Below are 13,476 nucleotides of genomic sequence, written 5' to 3'. Positions count from 1 at the left end.
CTTTTTTCTCACTGTGTGGCTACTTTTAAAATAAAAGTGCATTTGGAATTGCATTGTATTATGATCCATAATTAAAATAAACAACTGCATGTACTTACATTCTATTTTATTTGATTATTAAAAAAAAAAAAATTTTTTTTTTTTTTTTTTTTTTTTTTTTAATAATCGATTTTTGATATTTGTTAATCGATTCAGAATCGTCCTATTAAGCATCGCGATGCATCTCTGAATCGATTATTTTCGACAGCTCTATATTCAAGTGCTAATGCCTACATAACTACTAACTCTACAAACTAACTCTTTTAGACAGAGAAAGCACACATTCTATTAGTTATTTTGAGATATTTTGTGTTCACAAAATCTTAGCAGAAAAGAATCCTCGGGTCTTGAAAGATGAGCCAGAATCCTCAAAAAAAACCTCTGGCAGAAGCTACCTACAGTAAAAAAAAAAACGGCTGGCAGTGAATGTGTTAAAGTTTAAAGTCCCTGGAAACCAAAATCCACAAAAAACTTCTAACTATTAAATGTAGGGTCTTATGTGAGTAATTGTGTGCCTCAGAAAGTAGCAGACATTACTTTCAACCCAAACCCCCAAAATCGCCACTTTTCTACAAGGTCTGGATTTCCACTTCCTCATTGAAGAGAGCGGTGCGCACGGTGCTAAACTGAATGATCTTATCACGTCATAAGATTTGGCCAATCACAGCGCTCGCTCAGTGTCTGTCTGTCTCCCTCCCGCCAGAGCCGTACCTCCCGCTCTGTGTGCCTGTGTATGCTGCCCGCTCTCTCTCTCTCTCTCTCTCTCTCTCTCTCTCTCTCTCTCTCTCTCTCTCTCTGAGGAGCTGCAGTCCTGGCTGCACGCACACACATGGGACACGCCCACACAGTCCGCGGGAGAAAAGAGAGTCTAAAATCTAATTGATTTTCATGACTTTTGTCATGACTGTCAAACCTAAATTTATATACTTTGCGACGTTCATCATCGTTCAAATTTGGCTGGTGGCTTATTAACATAGGTTCCTGTGATGTGATGAACTCAAAATGCTAAATAATAAAAAAATATTTCTGGTTTCCAGGGACTTTAAAATGGAAAATGAAAACTGAAAAAAAACTGAAAAACAAACACAAAAAAACGGATTCCCCCCCATTTTGTTTTTTCAATTTAGAACCATTGAAAATGGGTTATACTTGAGTACCCTGACCTGGTCTATTTATTTTTAAACATTTTTAATGCTGAATGAATGTTTAATACTAATGTTATGTTAAATTATCTCTGTCTTAACCTGTTGGCACAGGAAAAGAACATTTGAAAACATACAGAAATACCCATTGTAATAGGTGAGCACATCAATAAACTATGTGTCATATATTTATTTAGGTAGAAATTAAAATTTTGATGGCACACAAGGGTTTTCTGGTCCAATCTTTTTGCTGCGAAAACTGCCGCGCTTAATATTGTTTGGCCCGCGACTCCTTCTATTTTTCTGTATGCGGCCCACAACCAAAAAAGTTTGGCCACCCCTGCTTTAGACAGAGGATCAACTGATCAGTTAATAATAATAATTCATTTATTTTATATAGCGCTTTTCAGAACCCAAAGACGCTTAACAGTAAAACAAAAGACAAGAAACAGGCAACAGATACAGGCAACAGGTACAAGTAACAAATAACAGTGGCGGTTCAGGGCAAGGTTGTATGCAGAAGCAGAGGAGGAAGAGAACAGGAGGGAGGGGCAGGGGGAAGGAGGGGGAGGCGGAGGGTGGTGGTTAGGAGGAGGTGGTCAGGGGTAGGGGAGGTTGTAAGCTTGGGAGAACAGGTAGGTTTTAAGTCGGGTTTTGAAAGTGGGGAGTGAGGGAGAGTCTCGGACGGTCTGGGGGAGGGAATTCCAAAGTCGGGGTGTGGCGCGGCAGAAAGCACGGTCACCAAAGGTTTTGAGTCTGGATGGGGGGATGATGAGGGTGGCAGTAGAAGAGGATCGGAGTGTACGGGAGGGGCGATGGGGGATGAGGAGGTCAGTCAGGTAGGGGGGGGCTAGGCTGTGGAGGGCTTTGAAGGTGAGGAGGAGTAGTTTGAAGTCAATACGTTGCTTGACGGGGAGCCAGTGGAGAGAGTGGAGGACAGGGGTGATGTGATCGCGGGACCGGGTGTGGGTGAGCAGGCGGGCGGCTGAGTTAGTTAGTTAGAATGTTCTTGATCCTTCCAATGCGGGCTTCCATCTGAGGGATAATTCAGGCGATGTGAGGACAGAGGAGCATCCAGCAGGTCTTTTGTGTGTGCGTGTGTTTGAGTAGCATCCAGCAGGTCTTTTGTGTGTGCGTGTGTTTGGGGTGACATGGTCTTCTCCCATCCCACTCGTACATGTCTGTTTTCTTTCCCAGAATACCTGAAGGTCAGATCACATGACCCAGAGGAGGCCATCCGCCATGACGTCATCGTCTCCATCGTAACGGCTGCCAAGAAAGACCTGGCTCTGGTCAACGATGCACTGCTCAATTTTGTGAAGGAGAGGACCTTGGATAAGAGAGTAAGTGGCCTTTGTGTGTGTCAGTATAGTAATGAATTCCTCTCTCCTACGATAATGATTTTTCTTTCTGGAACTACAAACAATTGAACTTCTCTTATTATTTTAAGTTCTCATTTAAACCAGTTGGCACGATTAGAAATTCAAACTCCCCCCTCCGCTCTCTGCCCCTCAGTGGCGTGTGCGTAAGGAGGCCATGATGGGCCTGGCTCAAATCTACAGGAAGTACTCGCTGCAGGGAGAGGGAGGGCGGGAAGCTTCCAAGCAGATTTCCTGGATCAAAGACAAGCTGCTCCACATTTACTACCAGAACAGCATCGATGACAGGTTTGTGTGCCTGTGTGCGTGTCTGTAGTATTAGAAACATATGGAAAGTGTAAGACTGTCATTGATCTGAATGAAGCTTAATATTAGGGGTTAATTGTAGATTAAACGGTAGAGGAATCGGTGTGACACGGTAAAAGGATGCTGGTTTGAATCCTCTGATTGCCTGGGGAGAATCTGGCTGTGTTAAATGAATATGTGCCTCTTCTTTTGCTCAACAGCTTTTGTTTTGCCCTTTGGTAACTACGTGCCTTTCATCCCTGGGCATGTTTGGTGCTGTATTTTTCTTTTTCTATTGCATCACTGGCAAAACGTGGATGGCCTAACATCATGTATCAAATATGTATCAAAACGTGGATGGCCTAACATCATGTATCAAATATGTATCAAAACGTGGATGGCCTAACATCATGTATCAAATATGTATCAAAACGTGGATGGCCTAACATCATGTATCAAATATGTATCAAAACGTGGATGGCCTAACATCATGTATCAAAACATGGATGGCCTAACATGTATCAAATTTGTATCAAAACGTGGATGGCCTAACATCATGTATCAAATATGTATCAAAACGTGGATGGCCTAACATCATGTATCAAATATGTATCAAAACGTGGATGGCCTAACATCATGTATCAAATATGTATCAAAACGTGGATGGCCTAACATAATGTATCAAATATGTATCAAAACGTGGATGGCCTAACATCATGTATCAAATTTGTATCAAAACCTGGATGGCCTAACATCATGTCAACATATTTCCCATTGGAATTTGACAGCAGAAATAAATCCAGCTATCTGAAACAATGCTTAAAGGGATACGCCAACATTTTGAGAGTTTAGGCCATTTGCGACATTGCCGTCGGCCAAATATCAAAACTAGTATGTACATGGCTTTATTTTCAATCTGCGTGCAGTACAGACTGCAGTAGAGCCCTCTCTGCTACTTAGCTTAGCACAACAATGGCAATCTATGGTACTTTTGCCTACTCCCGTTCCGTCGCCCAAAATACACATTGCAACAGCACCAGAAACACTTACATGTACATGTTGTGACTCGTGTACTCACCACCAGGGATTCCGCTAGGATTTTTTCTGGCCGGCCAATGGAGCCGGCAACATCCAGAATTCCGGCCTTATAGAATATTTACCGGCCCAGTCAAAATGTATTGGAAAAAAGATAGATACGCAACATATTATTGTATAATTTTTAGCAAACGAAATCTTAATTTTAAATAATTTTTGTTGCCTTGATTTCAAAATAATTAGGCTATCTAACAATTCACTGCGGTGTGCGCTTGCAAAGGGAGCGAGCCGCACACCGCTCCTTATTTAATTAATGAATTTGGTTCGGGTTTGCAGACCCATTAAGATTAAACAATAAAACACAAAAAACAAAAGCTATTGTCCAATCATCCAACAAATGTATTTTATTATAGTGAATGAACTCTTCACAAACTTTGTGAACTGAACAGTTTGTCATATATTCCCATTTAATTAAGCCTAAAGAAAGACACTGGCGGGCCTACATTAAATGTCTCTGCATCCAAGAACGTGAAATTAAATAACTTGAAAGATAATCTAAATTAACTCATTGAGTGCCAGCCACTTTTGGAAAACGGATGCTCCCAGTGCCAGAGTTTCAGAGCGTTTTCAGTGATTTCTCGTGGCCCACAGAATATTGTGTGATATTACTATGTAAACACCGAACACGGCCAAAGAACGATGAGACTCTCTTCTATCATCAGCAAAAAAAAGTTTATTGATATCATTTCCCGTTCTTTAGTTATCAGCCGGAGAAGTTAGGTTGATTTCACCAAAAACAGACGTTTCAAACTAGAAGCTGAGATAATCGTAATGTGAAATGAAGCATTTCAAGCACTGACTCTGAAGCTAATATTTTCTGATGTAGTGACACCTCAAAAATAATTTCCTTCAATAAAACAGTGAAAACAAAGGAATTTTGTTTGGCAAAATAATATTTTTTAGCTGCAACCAGCGCAGCGCTGGCCCCTGGGTGCGCAGACCCTACACCTTCTTGCTGGTCTTGATTTACTGCTGGTGGGCATCAGATATTCTAGCTTGTGTTTGTTGCCAATCTGTCCATCGAGCCTGCTGTCTGGGTCTGTGTTGTATGCTGCCCTGCGTGCCCCACCCCCCTCCTCCTCCTCCGTGGGAGTGTCTCTGGTGGCTCTCTGCTGCGTTTGCTCTGCACTGAAAAGTGCGCTACGCCCAGCTTTTTCACAGCGTTCCGCCGAGCTGAGAGCTTATTCCTGCTGAGAATAATGTAACTTTTCAGAAAGACGCTGGTGTCGGCAAATAATCATGTGGAGGGGCTATCGCAGCGGAGACGGAGGGGTAGAGCTGTGCATCTTCACTGATCTCACGATTCGATACGATTCGATTATACAAGTCTACGATTCGATTCGATTCGATTATACGATGCATCTTAAATCGATGCATCACTTTTTCCGCAATACACGATTTATTTTTTCTCACTTTCTTTTTTCTCACTGTGTGGCTACTTTTAAAATAAAAGTGCATTTGGAATTGCATTGTATTATGATCCATAATTAAAATAAACAACTGCATGTACTTACATTCTATTTTATTTGATTATAAAAAAAATACAAAATAAATAAATAATTAAATATTCGATTTTTGATATTTGTTAATCGATTCAGAATCGTCCTATTAAGCATCGCGATGCATCTCTGAATCGATTATTTTCGGCAGCTCTACGGAGGCGCTCAATTGTGGCAGCAGATTGGCTGCTGTTCACAGGCACAGCTAACGTTATGCTTCATGTATAGCGATGCATACCGATGCGGTTTCCGTTTCCCCATGACTTCTTCTCGTGTTTTTTCCTCACCTTTCTCTAATCTGGAGAGCACTGTCGCCACCTAATGGGTCCGTAAAATAGCTTTTACACATTCGACATCCACCATATTTTTACAGTAGATGGATCAGGCTTTGATCCACGTCCCACTGTCAAAAAACGCATTTGACGCCGATCGACGTCATTGGCACTCTACGTTACTATTTGATTTGACGCCGTTCGACGTCATTGGCACTCAGTGAGTTAAGAAGATCCCTACCTGCAACAAGCCAGAGATGAGACGTGCAGTCAGTCAAACTTTTAGCCTATATTTTCTGAAGCGGGTCTATATTGACAACGATGACGAGGTTATAAAAGCCGACTGCAGCTGGTCGACATGCGGCATCCAACTCGCTTTCAGAATGGACTTATAGCCTACTTCACAACATGAGAATATTTGCTTTACTTTAAACTGAAGGGCAAAGGTAAGAATATTAGCCTTGTGTTACCTGTAGCCTAGTCTCAACACCAGACCCATGAGAGTTCTTACGCTGATACACTACGTTACTGCATGCTGCAAATCTCTCTCTGGGTCTGGGACACTTTCCCTCAGAGGGCTGGTTATGGGAGGGAACCGTTCACTTGGCCAGTCATATGCCAGTGATGGCTTCAGTCCTCTCCAATGAGTAACGACTTTGCGATCAGACGACACGGGATGCACAGCCCATTTTTCGAACCGCTCTCTCATCGGTGCTACGACCTGTCACTCATTCAATTTCAACCCGCCTTCAAAACCAGCAGTGGCTGTTAACTGGCACAGACTCACTTATGTAGTATGCGGAGCACAGCGATTCAACGTAATATTTGAGTCTGGGGGGAAACTACCTGTAGCCTACCTACATCTGAGAACGAAATCCCTTGTTACATGCTGTGAGCTTTGAGATGATGCTCCATAAAGTCATTCAGACAAATGAAAGCTGTCCATTAAATACTCCTTAAATGGCAAATCAACTGAGGTTCTAGTAGGATATTTATGCTGAAATGATGTTGACATTAGTGGCTAAATTAACGGACGTAATAATAAGCTTTACAACCTGTCAGAGGACCTCTCTGTCGCTGTGAGAAATCTCGCAATACGCCCGCACAGGTTCTTCATGATCAGCGCTCCACTACATGTGCAAAGCTGAAGCCAACTTGCGATTATTGTAACCAACTTCTCCTCGCTGTGGCGGCTTCTCATGGCTGGTTGGATCTTGTTCTGGACCATCGTTACATAAAAAGTACTGGCCGAGGGATGTCTGCGTTGACATTTCTTGTGTCAAGCCAAAGCGCTGTTGGTGCTTCCCATCCCTAGTCTATATTTAAGTTGTAGCTTATGGCAACCTCACTGGTCACACAATATTGGGCAATTTTATACAATTAATTTATTTATTTGGCACATTTCCAACCGGCTACTTCAGCCGGCGACCTTTTAATTTGCCGGCCCACGGCAACAAATACCGGCTAAAAGCCGGCAATTACCGGCTAACGGAATCCCTGCTCACCGCGCAATGAAATAATAATCCAAAATTACGTGAAACGGTCATTTTCGTAGTAAATCCACACACCGAGAACTTACCAGAGTATAACCGAACTTACTTCTCGTTTGCCATGTGGCGCTTGCGCTGTGTGCAGTCATCGGTGCAGCGCATGCACTAGGGCTGCTCAATCGTCCCTATTTTCAAATCGTCCAATCGTGGTCATTAGAGATTGGCGATTGATGATCAAATCGCCATAATCTATTAATTGGCCGTCATTTGAGTTATTATTATTATTTTTGATAAAGAGACCTATTCCTATTTTATGGCATTAATAATTTGGAGGGGAAAAACAATCGATCATATTATCGAATACCTGTAGGTCTGTAGGTCTGTAGGCCTGTAGGTCAAGCGCAGATTATCCATTTATAAGAGAAAAGATGAAAGAGAGACCTACCATGCATGCGTTCTGAAGCTGCCTCACACTTGCTGAAACACTTCATGACTTTTTTCCTGCTGCCTCCTTTTTCATGTTAATTTTGGATGATTTAACAGCGGCTGTAAGGTCATGTAACTGTTGCACTCGTCAGGCTGGAGTAAACTTTTGAACGAGATCGCCATGTTATTCACAGGTGCGTGTACGGCTCCATTATAGCTCAGTGGTACGGCTGCAGAGAGAACACGGCAAACAACACAACCACTTCCGTTTCTAGTAGGGATGCACCGATCGATCGGCACGTGACCGGAAATGGCCGATTTTCAGCTGATCGATGACGTGCGCGCACCGCAAGCAGCCAAAAGGAAACACATGCCAGCATGTCCTCCTCATTGTGGAAATTTTACAGTTTGTCACACATGCAAGTTGAAAATAAGCCTACGTTGCTGAGTCCCACTCGGCTGGAGTCCACTCCAGTCTGAGCGGCTCGCTTCACCTCACCGCCCCCTCTCTCTCCCCGGCCACAGCACAACACAGCCGGCTTGGCGAAGTGAAAGTAGGCTACTATGGGGCCTTGTGGCCAGTATATGGTTACATTCCCCGACCAGCTGCAGTCCACATCACCGCTGCCTGCTGCAGATCAGCTGCTGCTGCTATCTGTCAGTCACGTTGTAACGTGGATACAGGAGAGGAGGACTATTTGTTTCGTATTGCAAATAGAACGACGAACATAATAATAAAACGCATCGGACCAGTGTGCAAGGTTTACTGTGCGTGATGATTTGTTTTCAGATGGCGGATTAAAAAAAACGGACTCTGTGTGTAAACTCTGATATTCAAACTGAGTCAACTCAAACTCATTTCCTCATCTACTCAAGAACAGCCAAATCCAGAACTGTAGAGTGGGCATGGCTTCGAAGGTCTGGGCTCCAGACCTATAGGCTAGGGCTGGGCGATTAATCAAATTTTAATCATGATTACGATTTGGGCTGTCCACGATTATGAAAACAAGATAATCGACATAAAACGATTTTGCGGCTCTTGTCACTCTCGTTCTGTCTTGTGTTGTAAATAGGGATGCACCGATTGCGATTTTGTTGGCCGATTCCGATTTCCGATTTTTGAATAGTCTGACTTGCCGATACCGATTTTTGCCGATTCCGATTTTTTTTCTAAGAACAATAATTGGCAGGTTATTTTTTAACTTTTTAACTTTGCTTTAATAGAAAATTAACATTCATGTCACATTTCTTATCATTTGCATGAGGTAGGACGATCTCACTCAAAAACATCTCAAAATAAAAGTGTTCCAGGTTACTGGACAGAGCTTTTCTTTTTTGTGTAAATACAATGAATATAAAACAATTAATTCCAGTATATCCCACAGCTATCATGCATTTACTTTTCCAAAAGAAAAAAGGTGCAACAGAACAGGGGCTTCAGATGGAAAGTAGCCTATGGCTAAATCTGTTACAAAGCATCTCTTCCCCTATGGGGTTTAATGTTTTTTTGTATAGGCCTATGTCCCTGCCAAATAAACTAATAAAATAAAATAAATAAACGTCAAAATGTTATCCATGGACAAGGAGTTTATAGCCTATAGCTCTGGAGCCCAGAGACCTTCGAAGCCATGCCCACTCTACAGTTGTGGATTTGGCTGTTATTGAGTAGCCTAGATGAGGAAATGAGTTTGAGTTGACTCAGTTTGAATATCGTAGTTTACACACGGAGCGCGTTTTTTTTAATCCGCCATTCGAAAAAAAATCATCTCTCACAGAAAACCTTGCACACTGGTCCGATGCGTTTTATTATTATGTTCGTCGTTCTATTGGCAATACGAAACAAAAGTCCTCTCTTGGCTGTACACGTTAGGGTTAGGGTTACAACGTGACTGACAGATAGCAGCAGCAGCAGGCAGCGGTGATGTGGAGGCTGGTCGGGGAAGAGGGGACGGTGAGGTGAAGCAAGCCGCTCAGACTGGAGTGTACTGTGGACTCCAACCTACCCGGCCCCTCCGCGGCTCCACACCGACGAAGACATGCTGTGGCATGTGTGTACTGTGTATTGACAGCTTTCGTTTTGGCTGCAACTCATCCACTCTGTCTTGCTGCTTTTGGGTTCGCGCACGTCACTTGAAAATCGGCTCACAGAATCGGCATTTTAGAGTGACCGGCGCAGATCACCAATTGAGGCCGATCACGTGAAAATCGGCCATTTCCGGTCACGTGCCGATCGATCGGTGCATCCCTAGTTGTAAATCAAGAGCACCCCTTCCTTTGCTCGGCCCATCCCCCAAAGCCCAAAGCACACCGTTTCGTTTCAGCTCGAGTTGTGAATGCCTGTCATGTGAAGAGCCACCCGGCACGTTTATCCTCCCCGCTTATTTCCTTGGTAGCACAAGAATAAGATGACAGAAGTCACAGAAAGAGAGCCGCTGGTCGAGAAGAGAGGTAAAACAACGTATGTGGGGTGCAGGGACGTGCAGAGAACATTAGAGGGGCAGGGGCTCAAATTCATAAAAGGGCACTACAGCCGCCGTCCGGAGGGTGAAATTTGAGGCAATTTGAAGGCCAATTTAGGGGTATAACCAGTGGGCAACAGAATTAGGGAATGTATGAGGCCAGTCCTGGAATTCCATTAATTCGAAAAGTCCGCAGGGGGGGGCGCACGTCAGGTCCGGAAGTGACGACACGTACATTGGCTCCAATGTAAAAATGAGCCGACTTCTCTCTCGTTCTGTCTTAAATAAACATTTTCCGAATGAGCTTATGGTCTGAATAAACAATTTCAAGTCTTTTTCATGCTCTCCTGGGCTCCGTTTTCTAAATTATGGTCCCATTTCGAGTAAAAGAGCCAATAAAAATTATAACTTTGGGGGCGGGATTTTCTTTGATTGACACCAGCCACAGGAAACCAGATGATCCCAACCAGTTGCCAAGGCAGGCTAGCTAGCTAGCTAGCAACGTAGCCAGAGATTAAAAGTAAAATAACAGAAACAGCGTTACCTTTATGATATTTTAATGATGTTAGTAGACACACGTAACAGTATAGATCCCCGTTATGAGGTATGTTGATCAAAAGAACACCTAAAACGCTATATCGAAATCGGGTTTTAGTGGACGGGCAGCGACCATACAAGTTGGGGCTTCAGAGCTGATCTGCGGCTAGCTAGCTAGCAACGTAGTAACAGTATAGATCCCCATTATGAGGTCTGTTGATCAAAAGAACACCTAACGCTATATCGTTATGTAATGTGACTTGTGACATGATCACCACATTTCAATAAATATAACGTTTTTGCACATTTGAATGCTGCTGGTCGTTTGTTTAACGCTGTATATATTGGACATTTAAAGCTGATACACAATTGTGTTGAGGTAATTCCACAAAGCTCAGTTAAAAATATAACGTGTAACACTTAAAACAATCAAATGTAAATTTTTCACAGCAATACAGTCCAGCCCATGGTGAGCTAATTGTTTGAATTATATCGAAATATATTTGTATGGTGTAGCAGACATTACAATAATATGACAATATAAGCCAGTTACCCTAGCTAGAGAGAGTAATTTCAGCCCACCAGATATCACCATATTTCATTTCAATAAATATTAAGCATTCATTGATTGAAGCAGACTGCTGGTTTCTCTGTCGTCATGTCCTCTGGTCCAATCTTCGGTTCGTAGTTTGTTTGTGTTCACTCGACATCAACAATCTTATACATGATAATATACAACAAGGCTATCTTTGTTGACAATGTTTATTGACAAAAGCATTAAAACAAGCAAATATAACAATATTCTCCGGTCACTGGCACTAGCTACAACTTGAACCGAATATTATAGCTTTGATCTTCACAAATCATGATCCTCTGTTGTGTAGTTTAGCGTTAATCTCAGGAGAACAGAATATTATAGCTTTGATCTTCACAAATCATGATCCTCTGTTGTGTAGTTTAGCGTTGATCTCAGGAGAACAGAATATTATAGCTTTGATCTTCACAAATCATGATCCTCTGTTGTGTAGTTTAGCGTTAATCTCAGGAGAACAGAATATTATAGCTTTGATCTTCACAAATCATGATCCTCTGTTGTGTAGTTTAGCGTTAATCTCAGGAGAACAGAATATTATAGCTTTGATCTCCACAAATCATGATCTTCTGTTGTGTAGTTTAGCGTTAATCTCAGGAGAACAGAATATTATAGCTTTGATCTTCACAAATCATGATCCTCTGTTGTGTGTGTCCCATCTGGTACTGGACGGCGGCTACCCCTGGAAGAAACGAATTAGACACTGTTAATCACTGTATAACGTTAACGTTTGCTTACCCAACACTACGTGCGATTGGTAAATACTGTAAATGCAGAGGTGGATAAACTATCCAGAGGAGTTGAACCCCCTTGTTCCCCCTCATTGATTGATAGTTATCTAACGTTAGCTAGATATATAACGCTATAGCTGCATATGAGTATGCTTTGAATCTGCCTCATCTCAAAGAGGTAACCTAGGTAAACAGAACTGCGTTTGTTTTCTGTCTACGTCCGAATCTGTGCAGCATGCAATACTGTTTAACGTTGTATAACGTTAACTTATGCTACTCTAGTCTAACGTCCTCCTGTAATGACAAATGGACATGTAGCTAGCGTTAATGTCATGCTATGCAATTAGCGTTACGTTAGAAAATAAGATTACCTCGATTTTGTGGAAGATGCAAGCGGCAGGCTGGTGACGCCGCGCGAGGTCTGGAGGAAATAATACTCTGGTTTTTCTTCGGGCTACTGTATTCACTGTGAGAGCAAGGCTAGCAATAGCAACTAACGTTAGCAACATTTGTTAGCCAAGCTAACGGCTAGCAGGGAAAATAACATGAACAAGATGGATGCCGTGGCGGAGGAAACCCTCCCCCGAGTCCCGTCCACGCTCACGCCCTTTCCTGTTTTCCCGGCTCCAGGTTTGAACAGATTTCCCACAATGCAACAGGAAAATCCATTCATCCAATCAAACGAAATCAAACAATATCGGGAAATGAGCTTCATTTTGCCGTGTCAAAAACATATAGCTAAGGTGGTCCATTATATTTACTGTCAATGGGTATAACTCATTTTAAATATTCCGATTTTAACCAGATTTAGAGGAATATCTCATTTTAGGATGAGACTTTGACAAACATACATACCTGATTCACGTTGACTGACTGATATATCTGTCAGACTGTGTGCGCCTGTGCTGCTGCTGTCCGTCTGCATGGTTGCTCTGGCTGAGTGGAGTGTGCACTGCTGGAGTGGGTGGGGACGGGCCACGTGCGTTTTTGGGTTGGTGCCTTCAGGGGCGGTTTAGAAAAACACTGCTCCATGCAGAGGCCTATTACAAATGGTGCATTCAAGGCCAAGAGAGCTCGGAAAAGGCATTTCTCTTTGAATGCTGCCTTCAGTGATGGCATGGAAAGGGCAATTTCCATACAAAGCATCATTAGAAATGCATTCATGGTCAGGAAAGGGCACTTTTTATTTGATTTTTTCATGTGTCTGAGCTGTTTGTTTTGTTCATGTGTTGTTGGAATGAAAATGAAAAATGTATTATAATAAATAAATAAAAAAGGCACTTTTTACAGACTGAAAAAAAGGCAGGGGCTCAAGCCCCCTTTCATGTCTATGTGTGCACGTGCCTGGTGGGGTGGAAACACTGGTTTCGGCGAGTTTAAAAGTCCTCAAGAGCGATGCGAATATACAGCACGGAATTGCGATGCGAGTTTTAACCCACCTGTCAATCACAGCCACAGACTTGAAACAAACACAGTGTACAAGATATGCGCGGTCGTGGCTGCACCCCGCAACACGACCTCTCCCTCTTT

At 42.7% G+C, this 13,476-nt stretch overlaps 1 protein-coding gene across 1 annotated transcript in view; it reads left to right on the top strand.

Annotated features, from left to right (window-relative positions):
- The window catches only part of pds5b (PDS5 cohesin associated factor B), a 179,585-nt gene that overhangs the window by 85,347 nt on the left and 80,762 nt on the right, over positions 1-13,476 (top strand). The window contains exons 11-12 of the mRNA XM_083641614.1: positions 2,379-2,524; positions 2,697-2,848. Coding sequence (XP_083497740.1) covers positions 2,379-2,524; positions 2,697-2,848 — 298 coding nt within the window. The remainder of the gene's footprint in view (positions 1-2,378; positions 2,525-2,696; positions 2,849-13,476) is intronic.

This window comes from Poromitra crassiceps (assembly GCF_964638095.1).
Source record: "Poromitra crassiceps genome assembly, chromosome: 1".
Lineage (NCBI taxonomy): Eukaryota > Metazoa > Chordata > Actinopteri > Beryciformes > Melamphaidae > Poromitra > Poromitra crassiceps.
This window is presented reverse-complemented; position numbering and strand designations above follow the sequence as displayed.